The 19704-nt window shown below is 40.7% G+C and overlaps 1 protein-coding gene across 1 annotated transcript in view; it reads left to right on the top strand.

The window, feature by feature from the left end:
* fras1 (Fraser extracellular matrix complex subunit 1) overlaps positions 1-19704 on the top strand; it is a 310089-nt gene that overhangs the window by 203580 nt on the left and 86805 nt on the right. The window contains exons 28-30 of the mRNA XM_026186630.2: positions 4547-4870; positions 18765-18924; positions 19128-19306. Of these exons, the coding sequence (XP_026042415.2) occupies positions 4547-4870; positions 18765-18924; positions 19128-19306 (663 nt within the window). The remainder of the gene's footprint in view (positions 1-4546; positions 4871-18764; positions 18925-19127; positions 19307-19704) is intronic.

Raw genomic sequence — 19704 nt, 5'->3', positions numbered from 1 at the left:
AGACAGAAGGGAACATGGTGATTGCTCCTTTCAGTCCACATCAAAGCGACTCACATACACTGATGTAACTTTCAGTGTTTTTGTTGTGTGCACTACAGTTTTCTTTGAAAGAAAGTAGATCCTGTCAGTGTGGTTTCAGAACATTTCAAGCTTTGAAAGAAATCTTTCAGTGGCAGAAACGGTGAGATGTGCAGGACGGTTTTTTGATTGCGAGCATACTGAATGCATTCTCCATTTTATCTTCATCATCACAATCATAATATATTTTACACAGAGAGAGCGTTAGTATGCACACACGAGAAACTATATTTAAAAGATGGACATAACAACTGTGACTTCATCATTCATTGGTTTGTGTGCTCACCACATTTAGACAAAAGAGTGCAGTGGTCAAATTGCATTGAGTGAACAAACTACAGCCATAAAATGTGTGTTTTTCTAATTAATGATAAGCAGTGTTAGGCTACTGTTACAATATTTATTGCATTACGTTTGCATGGCTTTGCAACATCGCCCGTGTAATTAACAATACAACTCTGAACTTTTATCCTCCAACATATCTGGATAAATATCAATGCCAGTAAAGAATATATACTGAAGACCTTTCTTTTACTAACATGTTTAGATGTTACAGTCAAAAATAAACAGATTCTAGTGTAGGAATGAGTACAGGTAGAAATGTGCAATCCTACAGGCCCGTTCATCTTCTTCATTAGTAAAAATCAAGCTGTAGTTGGTCGGTTGAGGTCTGCAGACACTCAGCTTGAGCACGGAGGATCCAGAGGTGATCTGTGTTCAGGGCTCTCTCGCTGATAGCGTTGTGTTAGTATCATGGATTGTTGATAAACAGAAGAATCAATTGGGGGGTCAGGGATTATTGTGAGTGTAAAAGGCTGGGGGAAAGATACTGCAACATCTTCTGGCTGTTCTGCATCAAATGCTGAAAGAACTTGAGACTAGAGACCAACACTGAGAGCAGACCATGGGTGCGATCTTTTAGTGTGATTCCACCTGTCGATTTGTGAAGTCACATTCAGGGGCATCACCAGGTTGTGTGTTTATCGGACAGAAGTTAGCATATTCAAACACAAGCGTCTAAATAATTGTGCAAACATTAGCATGCTTTGTTAGCAAGTTTAACAAATGCTTTGTTGTCGTAAATTGTATGAACAAACCACACAGACGCACATAATGTACAGCATAGACATAATATATGAGAATTTCACGCGTCAAAACTGGAGCACAGACTTCCAGGACAGCGTGTAAAATTTAATGCACAGCAAGCCATGACAGTTACCAGATAGAGGTTGCTCCAAAAAGCACCAACAGCACAAACATGGTCCATAGATCCAGTTTAGTGACTCAGATTAGCAGAAGCTCAGCCAGAAACCCTTCCTGCTCCTGACCGTGCTTACTTTACACATTTATAACATTTAAACAGGTGAGCTGTGTGAAAAATGTCATGCAGGAGGAAACTGGCTGCATTTAATTTTTATTTCATGTTAACACCCCAAACTGTGAGCTCTGCCTCCAGTGGTCATTAGAGGAGCTGCAGCTTTTGGAATTTAAGCATTTGTTTTATTTTTGCAGCCCAGAGGCTTGCACCTATTATTCATGCATAATTTTTATTTTGTCCCATACAGAGCTGGAAAAACCAAACTACGCCGCACACTGACTCGACTATACAGCAGGGAGAACAAGACGATTTCTGCTTATGCAGCCTTCTCTGTGTAGCTAAAAGCAAAATAAAATACATTTTTAATTGAAATCCCTATCAGATCGCCAGCCAGCAGGGCCTCTGAATGTAATAGCCTCAGGAATGAAAGATCTGAGCTGCAGATAGCCTCCCTCCCCCCCTCTGACAGGAGTGGCTGCTTCTTTTGAAAAAACTTTCTAAGAGTCCAGTATCTGCTGTGCAGCGCGCTTAGCTGTCAGTCAATACCAATAAGCCGTCTGCCTTTATTTTCTGTTGAAATTCAGTAAAAAGACCAAATATAACCGAGCCAAAACTATAGGCAATCTGTGAAACGGTCATTTTTTAATCATACGTCCAGGTAGACTGCAGTTCAGTGGTCTGTGCTGTGATGGTTTGACACATCAAAAGCACTAAAGAAAAGCTGCAGATAAGGCAGACACAGGGTGGAAATTGGCTTTGGAAATTCTTCCACTTTGTTCCCCATGAACACCATCCAGCAGGAAAAACAAAACAAATTAAGAACAAACGAGAAATAAACTCAAAAACAACCACACAAAAAGCCTCTCCCATCTTCTTGAAGTACAGCAGAGCCCCAAGGGCCTCGTGGGTGATGACAGCTCTGCCAAAAATGAACCTCACTTCACCTGTAAGGGCAGGATGAAAGGTTAGCCCTCCCACCTCAGCGCGCCTATGTTTGCTTTCGTTTGCCTCAGGGAGGAGATTTTACCGGTTGCCTTTCATGCGTTAGCATGTCTTAGCATGATTAAAAAATAATAACACACACATACACAATTTCAGCCCCCACCAGCACAAAACCTTTTGTTTCCCCTGTGAGAATTGCAGAAATGACGACACAGGATTAAGGTGTGCGCCTGAGGAATAAGTTGTCTGTCTCTTGGAGATAACTCCTCTGACGTCTAAAAATTTGTCAGCACATGGCCCCCTTGCAGGGGGCTGCAGATAACTGCGTGCGCCTCCTGTGTTTTTGTGCTTTGTTTCAGTTCTCTGTCTAGAAATTTCAACCAGGGGTCACTTTGGTTTAAAGACACACAGAGGGAGTGTGTGGGCATGACTTTCCCACAAGTCATCCTTCTCTCTGGCGCCAGCTTGTTTCATGCATTGCCCTTTGCTCAAGTTGCTGCTGTAATGCCAAAAAGCTGGAGCTCGGCCAACCACCGGCAAACACTACGAATTGGACACAAGCCCTGTGTCAGGATGAGCGGCTCAGAGCTCGGTACCTGACAACGGTTTGATTTAAGGCCACAGCAGACTGGCATCTCCGCAGGGACAGCCTATGCATCTCTACCTGTACCTCGTCCCTGCCAAGCTGCTCTGCTAACAAATGTTTTGTGGAGAAATTGCATTAAAATGAACTTTAGCCAAGCCGTTTTGCTTCCAGATTTTACCATCCTGGCTGTGTTGTTTTCCTTGTCACATACTTAAACACAGGAAATTAAAACATGCATCTGTGATTCCTTTTTTAAGTACAGGTTTAGGTTTATTTTCCCCTATGGAAACAGAAATGTGAGGAGTTCAGTTTCATTTTTATTACGTTTCACAACAACAGTCAGCTCTACATCCTACAGTAATACAGAGAAAACCTCAACAGTTAGACGGCACCCTATGAGCAAGCACTTGGAGACAGTGGAAAGGAAAAACACCCTTTTAACAGGAAGAAACTTCCTGCAGGACCAAGTTGTGATTAAACATCTTAAGTGAGATGCAAAAGATGATCGGATTTCACATTGGACCCAAACATTCCTATGGAAGAAAGAGGGAACTAACCCTCAATCACACCAGAAGTCTGTTCTATTGATTCATCCACAGAAAACAAATAAAAGAAAATTATCGTGTATTAACAAGAAAGAGCCCTTTTCTTACTTGTGATGCTTAGTTATGGGGTCGGGTGTGGTTAAGCAGAAAGAAAATAGTTCCTACTCTCCAAACAAGGTTTGTGGGGTTTTTGAGTAACCAGTCATGATTCCTGCTGGGATTCCTGCTGAGTGCAGTTCAGATCTATTTTTAAGTGCTTTGAGCTGCACAAAGCTAGTGTTGTGTATTTCCTCATAGCCAAGAGAAGGAAGAGATCTCTACAGTCAAAAATATCGAGACCAGGGTTGTACGTGTGGAACCTGAGCTAGTCCACCGAGGGTGATCTCAGGCTGTTCACCATCTGTTTATGAGTAGATTTCTCACTAAACTTAAGTAATACTTTCTGTAGTTTGGAAAAGCATTTAAGTGCATGTGGTAAAGAGTGTATATCCCCGTTGGATCAGGTGAACACTCTCCAGTTGTCCTTACTTCTTACATCTAAAGAGGAAGAACAATGGCAGGTTGTTTTTTTTACATATGCTTTATTTTGAGGTGGAGGTTTGACATCTAGTCTAGATAGATTTTATTTTTTTAAGAAGAACGGTTCATTTTAAAAGTGTAAAGAAGAATATGGATAAAGTTATGCTCTTGTTTACAACGCGAGGCCTCCCAGTCCTGCTGGTGCTCCTAAAATGGCTTTATTAGCAAGATGAAGCATTTTGCCATCTGTGGTGAGGCTCCAGGTATGGCTGAGTGCAGCTTAATGAGGCGCCCAGCTTCATCTCCGCCTTACCTTCATTTCTTCATTTCCCTTGGCGTCAGCACAGCCCCCGTGTCCCAGTTCTCTGGGAGAAAATACATCATGTGATGATTTGAGTGTGTTTGGGGTAAACTGCTGTATCCCCCTCTGCTATCAGCCTTTAGAAGTGTTAAAATGTATCTAAGCTGTATGTTTCCTAAATCAAATCTACCTCTGTCCTTCACAGCTGTCAGGTTATATTCAAAGCTGTTCCTCCTGTTTTTTAAAATCCTTCCCAGCCCCCGAGAGTCGTGACCTTCTCTCCTCTTATCGTGGAGGGCCGTGGCAGCCTGGCAACCATCACCAAGTCGGTCCTGCAGGTCGACGACCCTGACAACGCAGCCGATGTTCTGGTCATGGTGCTTGAGCCACCCCGCTATGGCCGGCTGACCCGTCTCCACAGCGACCGCGCTCTCAGCCGATTCAAGCTGGAGGAGCTGTCACGGGAACAGATTCAGTACATCCACGACGGCTCGGAGGGGGCAGAGGACGGGGCGGTGCTGCAGGTCAACGACGGCCACAGCTACAAGAATATTCTGCTCAGAGTCCAAATACACCACAAGGTAGGGTGGAACGAGGGGAAGGATTAATGCTTCATGCCTGATGTTTGACATTTATATATAGATTTAAAAATATTAAATTAATAAGATTAGTCTGCATAGTTCAGCATAATTCATTAGTTTGTATATAGAAAGATAAAGGCGTGCACATAGCCAGCATGACAGCACCCATGGGATGAAGCCTCTTTGTGACCCCCTATTAAAAACAGACATCAGGAGCTTGGCTGAGAAACCAGCGAGCACTGCATGCTGGTCACACCCTAAAGTATGCTCTGCTGTGTTCTTGTTTGTTTTGGTTTTTTTTTTGCTGTAATTTATGAAATAAAATTTAAAAAGTTTAGCTATTACAATACCACGCTTAACTTCACTGAGCTCTTTAGAAAACGACACATTTTTTCACAAATGCTTGTAAAGGCCGGCTCCATGGCTAGGTGCCTGATTTTACACACCTGTGACAACAAGACTTTAAAATACCTGAAGTCAAGCATTAAGACGTGTGGCCTCTGAAGATTTGGAGGACGTGACTGGGATAATACAGGTCTCAACGTAGGATGCTGTCCCACCACCTGGACCCCTGGAAATTTTCAATAATGATATTTATTATGATGTAGAAAATAACAGTGTTTTGTTGGTGATTGTAGCTCGCAGGAGGTTATTTATCAGTGCAAACAATGTAACTGATGACACACTTTTCCGTTTAAAGTGTGACTCTATCACCACAAGGTGCCAGCAGCAGCAATATAGTGCAATAGTAATTACATACCATAGTAGACAGTGACAGCTGCACACTATAAGACTGAAGCATTTTTTCTTGCATGTTAAATCTTTTAAGCAGCTGCTCAAAGCGCTGCTTTTCCACCAGATATCCACATTACTGACTTCCATCCAATGTTTGCTCTTCCTCGAGTGCAGCTAATGGCAGTTAAAACATGTTTTATTATATATTATTGTGTGTTAATTTATTTCCCCCCCTAAATTTCTTTAACTTTAAGTCATATTTGCTGATTTTATACAATCTGTGTGTTTCTTAAACGTTACAGCACTCTGAGCTGCTGGGAGGTGCTGTAATCTCTACGTCCAACTTTAGCACACGACTTGATGCACGACATGGTTGCTTTCAAAATTTAAACAGGAAGTAATAATTAAAAAGCACCACTGACATACTTTTAGATTCAAAGAGAGATGTTTTAAAGGCTCTCTGGTTTTAATCTAAAGCTGTCCTGCTGCTCAGTGGCTCACTTCAAACGTCTCTGCAGAGTAAAAACTGCAGCATTGATCATCTGTTATTACTGGATGAAGTTCTTTCCTGGACGGTACACAGCTGAGTCACATCAGTGTGCTGCACCTCGAAGTATCAGCACCTCACCACCAACTGTAGCTTCGAGAGAAACCAGAGCAATTGATTTTTTTTTTTCTTTTTAATCCTCTCGTATTATCTCAGGAAATGAGTCAAATCCCCCCAAAATCACACAGAATGGACTAAAAGTGAGACTTCACACACACAGAAATGTTTGTAATGTGCAATAAAATTGAATTTAAATGCAAATACGCTTCAGCAGCTGTGGAAAAAAAGACATTATCTACAGCACCCACACTCAAATGATTCTTTTATAGTTAATATTCGTGGCGTAGAAGCCATATCAGTGGAGAATTACACGGATAAATCTATTCCAAAATTTGCTTTATAAAATCAAAATTGCTATGGGAGTTGAGATATCAGCAGTGTAAACAGAATTTCATTTGCATTTCCACCCATTTTACAGTTCAGTTTCTCTTAGTGGAAACGTACTCTCACTTGTCCTCTGGCAGCAGGAGAAGCTTTTATGTTCGGAAGCGTAAAATCCAAAGAAAAATGCCTATTAATCGGTTTAAGATTGAAGTCACATCAAGCCTTACGTGTAAGCTCAAAGAATGATTTCTGTCTCTAATTCAGCAGTTTAGAATTTAAAAACCTCGTTAGAGAAAGATGTTTAATCAAAACTATAACAACATGTAGCACTGTGAATTTTTTTTGGGGGAGGGGGGGTATTTTCATTGCAATACCAACAGTGAGACTTCTCATTGCTTCCAGTTTCATCTTGCAGCTTGAAAATGACCTCAAAGCCAAAATTACTGAGTCCAAGGAACAGCAAGGATGAGAGGACCTGAATGTGAGGTACAGGATGCAAAGTAAAAATCTAGCATGTGGTCTTTAACCTGGACAGGGGTCGTGCATATATAGAAAACCAGCACAGACACCCAAAGCAAAGGAAGCAAAGCCCAAAAAGTCAAAGAGAGGCACAAAGAGATCACTTCGAAACACACAGAAGACAAGACAAACACATGGAGAGGTGTGTCTACCAATCATACTGACTGTACAAAACACAGGAAACAAAACAATGCTGGAAGTAGAATTTACTGAGGCGTATGAACGAGATTTCAAAATAAAACAGGAAGTATTTAAACAGAAACTCCAAACCGTGACAAAGGAGTCCTACAACAGATAATTTGACTCATCGTAGAGCTCAGAGTGGTGCTGTGCAGATTTGATTTCCTCAGTGCACGAGGAATACTTTACAAGACTCAGAGGTAATTTGTAGAATCATTTACTGGAGCTTGCAAACAAGGAGGACGAGGTCTTTAAAGGTCATTTCATCGCTGTAATTCTGAGACTTCAGAAAGAAGACTGAGTAAAAGTCCAAAAGAGTCATACACGAAGATACTGAAGAAAACAGTAACATAGGGAACACAAAGTAAACAACAACAGAGGCACAAAAAATTATGGAATCGCCACACTTGAAGGATGATCATGCAGCTTAAATTATTTTAATTACTGGCATGTTTTTTCCCAACTTAAGCTGAGGAAAATTCCACTCCGTGCCCACCCCATCGACCTGCTACCCTGCTTTTGTGAGAAAAAGGAGACCTTCTCTTAAGTTCCCCATTGAGAGGGATTACATCCAAAGAGTTAACGTCCCTTCCCTCTATTTGAACCATTTTAAGCTACCCAAAATTTAGCATTTATCACCCTGATTTCACTCGACCTGTCCACACAGTGTGCTCTAAAAAGCCGTTACCTGCAGGCGCAGTCTGACCCCCACATGTTTAACCACCGTTACAGAAAGAGCAGGTCAGGCCTCTAAAATCTCAGCCGTGAGTCCTGCTCTTTCATCGCTCCTGGTGAGGGGTTTTTTATGACAAGGATGCAATTATCTTGCAAAAAGCCCTGACCATTGTGACCGAAAGGGGAGCGGAGTGTCTCGCCTGAGACAGGTTTGGCATCTGAATTACTAAGCATTAGCACAGGCACGCAAGGGGGACAAGCTTCCAATGCCTGAGACATCTAGACAGATGAAAGTCAGCGATATTAATGTGTGCATCTCTGCATGTGTCTGCACTCCATTTATTGTACGCAGTCTTAAACTTGAGAGTGAGGATATTATTTTGGAAAGTGATGCCTGGTTTTACAGCAGAAATAAACATCTTTTACAGCATGGTACAAAAAAAAGCTCACTATGGCTGATTTCTCCTTTATATCAACTGGTCAGAGTGTTAAATGTTTTTATAACCCAACTGTTTACATTTTATTGAAGCTTGAAGTTGTGTATTATAAACTTTCTGAGGTCCAAACACGTCTAACCTTTGGCTTCTGAAGATTGTTTGGGCCAAGGACATGTTTTCTTTACCACAGAGGGGAAAACAGGGGCCATCATTTACAAAATGAACACTATGTTGTAATAACTAAGATATGCAACCAGTGACTGAGCTCATAATCTCTTGAGAAAAGTGTTTACTGAGTTCGTGTAACAAGTGAGCGGAAACGAGCTTCCATACCTTTCAGATCTGGAGACTAGCCGAGTTTGTTGTTGTTACTTGATAACTTCACCTTCCTGTGTCGAAATAGTCGGGCTCTAAAAAATAAGATTTTTAGAAAGTGCACACTATGTGTCATATCTTTAACAAAATAATTTAAACAACAAGACAAACATCCCACGTCATTTTGTGTAGCATAGAAGACTTTTTCCAGCTCACACAGTCACCACAGTTTGATTTTAGGTGGGCAGCTCTGTTTGTCTGGCTTTGTACAGATGGTACGCTTCAGGCTCAACTCCTCTGCTTTCTCCTCTTCTGTAAATCAATATCATCCAACACACTCACACATACCAGTCTCCATTTACTGTAAAATGTCCTGATGCTGCATTCTGTCATGCATGAGGAAGAGCAGGAGAGTGTGACCGAAAGCTGAACGAATGTCTGTGATTTATGTCAACAGCTTTTGGACGAGTCTCGGCTGCATTGTTGTCCCCACTTCCTCTCTGTTTGATCTACATGAGTACATTACCATAGTAAAGACAGTAGAGGAATGTGAGAAGAGTACCAGATACCACAGTCATTTTTAAAGAAAGAAAGGCCTTATTTATCATGTCTTGTACAGTTGTACGAGGAAGTTTTATATGTTATAACTAAATTCTGAGCCTTAAAAGTTACGGACTTCATTTTCCAAGTTGATGAACTTAAAAGCAGAAATTTTCAGAATTTCTATTTCTCATTATGTAGAAATTGTTTTGCTTTTTCTTTATTTACAGTATTTTGCTGGTGACGTTGCCCAGGTTGGTTATCAAGGAGTGGTTATGCTAACACTTTGGATAACATTTTTTTTGCAAAATCCATCCTTTATATTAGTGTTTGTGTCCAATGAGCCATACTTTCCTTTAACGTTCTCTTGAGCAATAAAGCTCCAGGCTTTCTGAACCAATTTGCAGTCCAGTCCTTGCACATGACCATTTTCAGGGGAATTTATGTGTTTGTTTGTTTGTTGAAGCACTTAATAAATGACCCATAAATCATTCAAGCATAAAACAGACGCCTAAGTCAAGGGATGAACTGAATCAAAAAGGGTCTCAGTGGAAAGGTGGCTGTCGAGAAGCCGTTCTTAAGAAGGGAAACTAACAGAAAAGACAGAGGTGTGGCAAATTACACAAGAACTGGACTGAAAACCAGTGGCAGCGGGTCTGATGGAGCGATACATTTTTGGTTCAGATCGTTGGCAATATATACAGAGAAGAGCAAGAGAGAGGCATAACACCGAGAACTACAGCCGTGGTGGAGGCTCGGTGATGGTTTAGGGCTAAATTTCAGCCAGTAGTGTTGAAGAGCTCGTTAAAATTGAATTATTAATGCAGAAAAGTACAGATTTTTATCCACCACGCAGTAAAGGAAAGCATATTATTGGCTAATTGGTTTCATTTTTTAGCATGAAAATGATCCCGAAAACATAGCTGAAGACGACCTTAAGAAATGACAGCATTTAGAATAAAGGTGGTCACACCAAATATTGGCTTTCAGGCTTGTTGAAATTGTACAAAACCCTGTTTTTACCCTATAATGTATTTCTATTTCTATTTGCACACGTTTCAATAAATTGCTGCATTTGTTTCCCATTTTCCTAGAAAAACATAAAGAAATTGGGTGTGGCTCAAGGCTTTTGCACAGTGCTGTAATAAAACAGTGGCAGACAGCAGTGCAGGACAGTCATGTGTATATCTCCTTTTCTTTGCAAGCTGGCTCACAGTGTGCAAGCAACCAAGCAGTTCAATTAATGTCATTATTAACGGTGGTTTTCTGAGATAGTGCAGCATTTCTTTTAGCCGTACACGGCGAGTATTATTGAATGCAGTATTATAAAACGCGTTAAAGTGTACGCCTCCAACCAAAATCGCTTTCTTTGACCTTTTCGTGACATATTGAATCAAACAGTTAAGTTGGTAAACATGATCGTGCTGTGTGTAGTTTACTGATGCCTCACAGGATTTCTCTACATATTAAATTTCTACAACAATATACGAGACATGGCTTCACCTAAAGCTAAACACTGAAGGCATCGAGTTGAGGAAGGTTTTTTGTAAATCACAAAATCAAAAGTAGTGATGCACCAGAGAAAATGGAAAGTAGAAACGATCAAAGGCAATAAAAGCCTAAATCCAGAGATAAAGCTCTCAATAAAGACTTCATGAACCTTGACTGCTCCTTCAGCGCCCAAAGATAAAGCCTTGAGTGATTATTAGCTCTGCCTGGATTTTAACAAACTCGGGCCGATGAATCTTTTAATTTTGGAGCGTGGCACTGTGTGGAGTGCTTTGTCCTTCCAGGCTCGCCATCCGGGCAGCAACAGTAGCTGTCGATGCCAGGGCGTCTCAGGGACAATAGGCTTTCCTGAAAGTTGGATTACGGGGCAGTAAAGCAGGGGACTAATCAGGCTGATAATGACCCTCTAATGGATGGGCTTTCTCCTGATGGAGCCTGAGCTCTGAGCTTTGCTGGGGCTCAGCTGAATAGGAAGCAGGACTCTTGGCTTTCAATTACTGTCTCGGGGAGAACACTTTTAGCCTTTGAAAGACCCTCGGGCTCTTCTGTTCCTCGGCTCAAATGGAAGGGAATTAGTTTTGTTTTTTGGGGTTTTTTTGCTCACCATCCAGCTCTGGAAGCAGATGCGAGCTGCTGAGTTAAGTTTGCAGAAGTACAATTATTTACTTTATTTTCAAATTGTGCTTCAAGTCCATATTCGGCGATTACACCCTGATTTCTTACATGTTTACTTTTACCAAGAGCTCCATCGCTTTTACTGGACGCGTCACTGAGATCAAATAACAAAAGGTTGCTGATGAGAATTCAGTCTTCATTCGCTGACTTTCACTCGTTGTTTAACAAGCCCATCAGCTCACCCTGTGCACCGCTCACCCAGAGGAATTATGGAAATATGACAGACAACAATGCCATTGTCATCACAACAGCATGACCATCCTGGCGGGCAGCTTGCCAATGTTTTATGGATGACTCCGACTTCATCTGTGGAAAAACATTTATTTCTGTTTTTGTGGATTGTGGCCAAAAGCTTGTTTAAGGTCCATCTCAGGCCCCCGGGCTCAAAGTCCTTTAAAGGTCTCGGATTATGCACTTTTTCTGCATCTGTCCTTGTGAATACTGTGGCTGGGGATAAAAAAATGTTGTTGACAAAACTGTTTTGTTCTTTTGTTGTAGCAAAGTTGTTCGTCTGATGCATGCCGTATTGGCATGGGGAACAAGACTGAATATTCAACCCCTTAAAGGCATAAGAAACATCCTTATTTTATTTAGTTTACTCATTTTCTTTAGACCTGAGGAGAAAGACCAAGTCTTACGTCACAAAAAGTCAAAATAAATAATGACTCTGCGACAAAATAAGAAGTTTTGTGTTAAAATCTGAGGCATGACGTGACTGGCTGTCACATATGGGACGTTGGCATGTTGTGGTAAATCTTTAAGGTCTCAGCTATAGAAACAAAAAGACTGGCAGTCAGTTAAAAGCTGAGACTATGTTTCCAAGTACAGCCTGGGGACGAAAAAAGAAATCACCCCAATACATGTGGGATGATTTTCAATGTAAGTGTTAGAGAAAGAAATTAAGGATTTTGTCTTGTTGTACTTGGGTGTGACTATAAAAAGGAATTGATGCACAGTGTATACGTTGTCTTCTGTAATATTTTCTGCATTAAACTAGTCTGGAAACCTTGAGAGGACTGCCGCAAAAGTTATATCACAACATGCACCTAAATCTGGCGATGACTTTTTATAGCAATTCATCATTTTTTTCATCACTTTTTTCTGAGATTTACAAAAAAAGTACCTCGGAAAACTTCACTGGAATAAATAAACTCATTTCCGAGAGTGAAAAACCCGGCCTCCTCTGGAGCCCTAGCTCTCGGCCATACCTTATTGCAGAGGCATCATTCAAACTTTAAACGGGTCACAAAGCTTTGGGCTTAGTGCCACAGTCACTGTAAGTTTTGTAAAACATTGAGTGTTCTCATTTTTGTAAGCCTGGAGATTATTTGAAGAAAAAATGGCTTTCATATTGTCTCATGGCCAGACCTTTCCCTCTATATATGCAATTTATCCATCAAAATGTGGGCATTTTGTGCCCGTTCACCTGATATTACTCTTGTTCTCATGCTGTCCTCCCAGGACCCCAGCATGAGTAGAGGTCTCTTGTACTTTCCCATTGTAGTGTATATTTCAGTGTTTTTTTTCTGTAACGCTACCGATCTCCGACCTGTATCCCCATGTGATGTCTGGGGGAGGTCCTATTTCACTGCAGGGCAACCTGCACGTGGCGAATAAAGCCTTGATTGATTGATTGATTGATTGATTGTAAGAGAAATCACCTCGACGTGCAGAGTCCTGTGTAAAGAGTCCCTATAGACTTTCATTAATAAGCAGCTTCCAAAGTCTCCTTCCTGCAAACATGTCAGTGTAAAACACACTAAACAGGTGAACAGTGTGTATTTGTGTGTAAAGTTAAAGGATTTTACTTGGTGCTTGGTGGCCCGTATAATGAACCTGTGAGTTATTTATCCCTCAGATTCTCAGTCATGTCCAACACTGATGATCACGTCTGGTTTGAAATGACCAAGATACGACCAAGTTTTATATCAAGTCTATGGTTCCACTGTGTGCAGAGCTCTACTTCATATGTTCTGTTTACCTTCGTGTTGGATGAGCGTCCATATGGTACCCGGCAGAATTCAACCAAGGCTCAACCAGTTGTTGCTACAATTACTGATGTGGAGATCGCCTTGAAAATCATTAGTTATTCATGGCTACAGTTACATCATTAAGACAAAAGAACACTCTAGGCAACTCAGAGAAAAGGTTACTGAAAAGTGAAAGTCAAGGGATGGAGAAAAAAAACGTTTCAGAGTCACGGAGGACCGCCTGGAGTTCAGTTATATCTGTCATTATGAAACGAAAGGAGAATGGCGCATGTGTAAATCTGCCCAGAAGGAGACAAGCTGGGGACACCAAGACACCTCTAAAGGAGTTAAAACCTTCAGCAGCCGAAATAGGAGAGATTCTGCATTAGAGCAGGGCGATATGACCAAAAATATTTATCATGGTATACATTTGAAAATTTGCGATAACGATATAACTGACGATATAATTGACACTAGACAAAATACTTTACGACTCCACAACTTTATTAGTGCAAAAAAAAAAAATCAATGTATTTTCACTTAAACAAGCAGCTGTTTTTTTTATGTGCATTAAAGTTATATAAACATTTAACAGTGCAAATGCAAATTCCTCGCTGACAGTTTAACCAAAAGGCATTTCCAGTGGAAACTGGCCGACATATCCTCAGCATAACCATGTATAATATCCACAAAGCTTAAAAAGAGGTTATACACACACAATACGGTAATATTATGTTGAAGCACAGTACGTATCACTCCGCGAGGCTCCTGCCTACGATAGCCGTAATGCTCCGACAATCCATCAAGCATCAACTAAAACATTTGACAGATTTCCGAGCGCCGTGCACATAAAATCATTTCGAGGTCAGTAAACACAACCAGAATTCATACATCAGGCACACGGGATTATAAGGGGTACTGACGACTTTCAGAAAAATCAAAGGATTGATTTTAAGTGTGTCGTATTTTCCAAACAACACGGTAATAACGACGGCCGCTAGCATGCGCTACCAAAAATAGTGCTTTGTTGTGTATCTGACAGACGAAAGCTAAACCAGTTCCACACCACTGAAGTTGCAGCATTTTTACAAACCAGTTCTGGTTCATCCGTTTCATTCAACGTTACGCTTTCGCCCTTCTCATTCTCCGTCGCCGCCATGTGCGTATGTAAACAAAGGCACTGCGCCCATATTCTATCGCGATATTTCATTTCCTTATCGTTGCTGAACATTATAGCGGTATTACTGTGAATGGTATGATATGGTCCAGCCCTATTCTGCATACAGTCAGTGTAAACCTTAGCAGAGAGTGACAAAAAGAAAGCTCATATCTCATATTTAATCTCAACTACAATTCCCCCATGGGCATGTGAGACACTCCGAGGTCACAAGTCTAAGAAGTTTCTTCACTTTGATGGGTCTCGATGTTGTATTTTACGCTGCACGTCAACACAAAAACGGCGCATGGTGGTGGCAGGATCATGCTGTGGGCTTATTCTTTACAGCAGATCCTGAAAGGCTTATAAGTATACAGGGAGAAATAATGAAACAACATCATAGAAGATCCTGCCAGACAATCTGAGTCAGTCTCAGAGAAGAGATTTAACTTGCACGAGAACAGTGACATAAAATGAACAGCAAACGCTACACAAAAATGCTTTAAGGTCAAAAATGAATGTTTCAAGGTGGCCGAGTCAAAGCCCAGACCTGAAACCTCACAGAGCTTCAGCAGTTTTGAAAAGACGAGTCTAGTCAGATTGTGCTGTCCAGACGTGCAAGCCCATCTGAGCCCTATCCATAAAGGCTCAGTGATGATTGGATGTGACTCGAAGCGGGTGAATGTTTGTGCAGTCACTTATTTTGCATCATAATAATTAACTGCTAATTTTAATTAACAGACAGACAGAAATGTATCCATTGCTCTGTGCATTTGACCAGGAGAAATGTTTAATGTGCTTCAGTGAAGGATGTGAAAACAAAACTTCCTGCTGTAAAATTAATGCTGTTTTATTACTGGCTAACACCCGAATGGTGGGTTCGAAAAATCTGTTTGTGGGAAAACCCTGTCAGTGTGTTAATGCAGTTAATGCAGTTAGTTAATGCAGCCTATTAGAGCAGTCCACTTTTCAGGTATCAAACCTCAAATGTCTTTATTTATGCTGGTTATTTGGAAATTGCAGTTTAATGTTACTGATTTCATTTCCAGAACTAAATAACAGCCCACTTACCCCCAGAGACAATGAGTCAGTTTAATGAGCAGATTAATGAGTAGATCCTGACTATGGAGGTCTGTCTCTAACCTACTTTAAAACCCGTTTGTTTAGTTCGTCCTCTCAGGTGTTTTCTCAGTATTTCACCTTCTCTGTACTTATCTAATTTCTTTACTCCCAGAGGTCAAAAGCAATGAAACTTCCATGAGCATGTCATTTTCTTTGCACCTGTCTGAAAGAGATTAGATTGTCTGTCTACCTAATGAGGCAACACAAATCTCACATGGAAAAAAACTAATTAGATTTGTGTATTATCCAAGAAAAAATGGGAAATTTACAACCTGGAGTGCAGCTGCAGGTCAAAGAACGTTAGACATCTGGGGATATTAGCCATGATTCCAAACAGGTACCTTTGATCGGTTTTATTTTGAAAAGCGTGCTGTTTCTGGGTATGAATGTCCTTGAGAGACCTTGATGTTCAGCCTGAGAGTTTGATAATCTCGTGGATGATGTGGGCTGTGAGCTAACAGCCTGCCGTACTGACTTGTTTGTTTTCTCTTCCTGATCTGTGATTCTTTGCCTTCTGCTGCCACACTAAAATAATGTGATTTGGATCAAGCAGGCGGCAGGCAGAGGAGCCACAGATGGTCAGCAGGTTGTTATCTTCAAACACAGAGACCCACATTCAGCATCGCACACCTGTGTGCACTCTTGTAATGCATTACCACCTACTGCCACAGTGTTTATGCCACTGATATGCTGATTATCCCCTGCAGTAAATAGCCAGGTGTGTGTGTGTGTGTGTGTTTGTTGTGATTAAAGCCTAAGAAAAACCTCTAAACTTCCTAAAATAAACCTGATACTGAAGTAATGTGAGTGTTTAACTCTCTGAGATCCAAGTACCCCTCACCCCAATAGTACCAGATTATGCATTTTCTTCTGCTTTCTCTTTAACTTTTCCCACCATTTTTAGTTCTTTCTCCCACAATGCATTTCACACTTTATAAATGACACGCTGTACCATATTTTTATGTATTTTTTTACAGTGTAGCTATAGTATTTAATATTATATGTAGTGTGGTTTTATTAATGTATGTGAGAAAGCATAGTTGTGCCTCCTCAGCTGAAAATAATGTAAAATTACTTGTAGAATTTGACCCATAAACGCCTGTACTGTGCAGGTAATTTCTATAAATATGAACCTTATAATCAAATGCATAATTTATTGCTTATGTTAACGTATATCCATGATGTCTATCTTTTCTAGACATCCGAGAATTGTGTCATATCTGTTTTTATTTAGACAGCGGCATGACACAGTGAGCAAGAGGTCTAGTTTCAAAACCTCCCCGACAGCAGGAATTGTCTTTGTTGAAATGCCCTCAGGCGATATTGACTCATCCACCAACTCTGTGTGCTCTCTATAGCTAATCCTGCTCTTTGTTCTCCTGGAGGGGGGGGAACTCTGTCGTGGATCAATAAATCATCACAAAAATAAGTCTGATTGTGAAGTTGAGCTGAAACTTCTCAAACAAAGAAAACACATATTGAGGTTTTTTGGAGCTCAGGGTAGACTCACTGCACTCAGGTGATGCTGAAGCTGGCAGACAACTTCATGAAAGGCTCACAAACTTGATTTCAGGACAGATGTGGATTAAAAGAAGCCAAACAGTAAAGTGAGACTGGCATCGAGCTGCATCTGAGGATGAAAATTAACTGACGCTTATCATATTGTATAGTTTACTGTGTCTGAAAGCTAATTTAATGTAAACGAACGTGATGCCGCTGCACCTGTTTCAAGTTTTACATAAGACCTCCAGTAAATACCTGGCGTCTGTGAAGATTTCAATGGTAATCAGCGGATAATGTGTTTCATTTATTTATGGTGAGTGGGATTGGATCCCCCATAACTGTGTTTTCAGTTTTACAGTGTTCTGGAGAAATCCACCATTAGATGGTCGTTAGAAATGGATGGATGGATGTTGTCCTTCCAAAATGTTGAGAAGCAGTAAGACAACTCGTAAAAGCACATGTTTATCATCCACTGAGCGTAGTGTGCAGCCCACAATCAGCTTCGCAGATATGCTGAATATGTAAGTTGCACTAATTAAGCTTCTTAAGCCTGTTTATAGTTCCTGCTCGGCTGCAAGCTGCTTTGCAAGCCACCTCCAAAAAAGATCCTCCTTTTGATGCGATGTTTTATTGTTGCCGTCCCCGTTTTATGCTTCCCATTTATGCATGCTTTTGGTTACCATGGCAACTCCAAACTGGGAGCCCAGTTCAGTCGTCACCTTAAAATTGTAAATTAACCTCACTGGTAATCCATTTGAACAAAATACAACTTGGTGTTAGACGTGTGAGACGAGGAGATTATTGACTGACCACTTTCCCAAACATTCATTTCTACCTTTGCATTAAAACTCTTACTGGACGATGCTGACAGCAACAAATGAAAACACCTGGGTTGGTGACAGGTGTAACAGTTAGTTGGTGGATACTTCCTAAACTGTAAATAAACTTTTACTTTGAAGGACATCAAGGTCTCAACAGAACGTACCAAATGTAGAAGTGCAGATACAGATACTAATTTAATGATTTCAGTCAGCTTGAACATCTATTATGGAGAACACAGAGAAACATAAAGGGTAAAAAATGAGCTTGTTGTAGACATGTGACTTTGCCTGTGAAAAAATGAATATGAACATGGTGAAAGAAATCGCTCAGAAATAAGTTGGAATAGTTTCTATTGAGAGCTCCAATAGATTTTGTTGTTTAATTCAATTCATCGAGCTATAAGCAAATATTAGATGGCTCGTGTCCAAGCCATAGAGAGAATAAAGGTGGTATAAACGTGGAATTTAGTGAATAAATATAATCGTCATTAACATGAAATCATTATCATCATTAAATTAAGATAAATAAACACCACTCGAATAAAGAAATCCAGAAATGACAGAAACAACATGTGGGATGACGGCAACGCCTGAACAGAAGCTCCGACTCAATTTATTGTATTTACCACCGCATTCGGTTTCAGAGGACGTGTGAGGACGTCCCAGAACTGAAGTAAAGCAACAAATATAAATTAGAGTACATGGAAATTACTTCTCTGGGCTTTAATGTTTCCCACAGAGATAATGTTAAACTATTTGAAATTCATTTTGATTAATTTGATGTGTGTGTGTTTGTTACTTTTCAGCCTGGAGACTCTCCTCACATGCTGTCCATCCCAGTGACCTGGGTGAAAGAGGGAGGCATGGTGCGACTCGATAAAAAGTACCTGCAGACAGACTTCAAAGGAGTCAGCACTGATAACATTGTCTACAGCATCCTCCCCTCAGAGGGGCAACCCAAATATGGTACCTTAACACTCAGTGACACTTTCCTTTAATATTTCCAAACAAGCTGTTTTATCTGCTGTATGATTGTAATATTGTAGATTTTCCAACAGTTAGTACATAATTAATTTCAAATGTAATTTCTAAACTTTATTAAACATAAATTTTAACTCTAATTTTGCTTTTAAGGTAAATATAACATCTTACTCACCTTCTCCGTCCAGGTGAGGTGTTGCTGGTGTCCATGCCGGCTGACGGCCCCCCAGAGGGTTGGCTTCCCTCGCTAACAGACGACCGCAGCTTTACAGCAACGACTTCCTTCACGCAGCAAGACGTGAACGACGGTGCGGTCTGGTACCGCCACTTTGGCACCGGCAGCAGCGGTGACTCCTTCCTGTTCCAGGTCAGTGCTGATGCACCCTGTCCACAGAGGACCAGTTTCACACATGCCTTTGTTTTGGCTCCTGGCAGCTGAAATGAAAAGATTATGTTTGAGTTTAAAGCATTTTACACATTTATACAGGTGACAGATTAAAGGAAAAAACCTCTAACTCCTGCAGGGAGAGCCTACAGCTCTATTAAAGCTCTATCCACAGTGTCTTATTGTTTTGTATACAAAACTGAAACAAAGAAAGCTGCACCGTCAAAACTGAAAGTGAACAGAAAACCAACTCGAACCATCACAGATTTCTTCTTTTATTATGAAGTCGTTGCAAAGCAAAACCATCAAGTGTCAAAACTTAAAGTAAACAAAATGCAGATGCATTAAAACATGATTAATACAATGTAACAACAAAACAT

The sequence above is a fragment of the Astatotilapia calliptera genome, chromosome 12 (genome assembly GCF_964374335.1).
Source record: "Astatotilapia calliptera chromosome 12, fAstCal68.1, whole genome shotgun sequence".
In the NCBI taxonomy this organism is placed as follows: Eukaryota; Metazoa; Chordata; class Actinopteri; order Cichliformes; family Cichlidae; genus Astatotilapia; species Astatotilapia calliptera.
The sequence above is the reverse complement of the archived record's forward strand: the minus strand, read 5'-3'. Positions and strand labels throughout refer to the sequence as shown.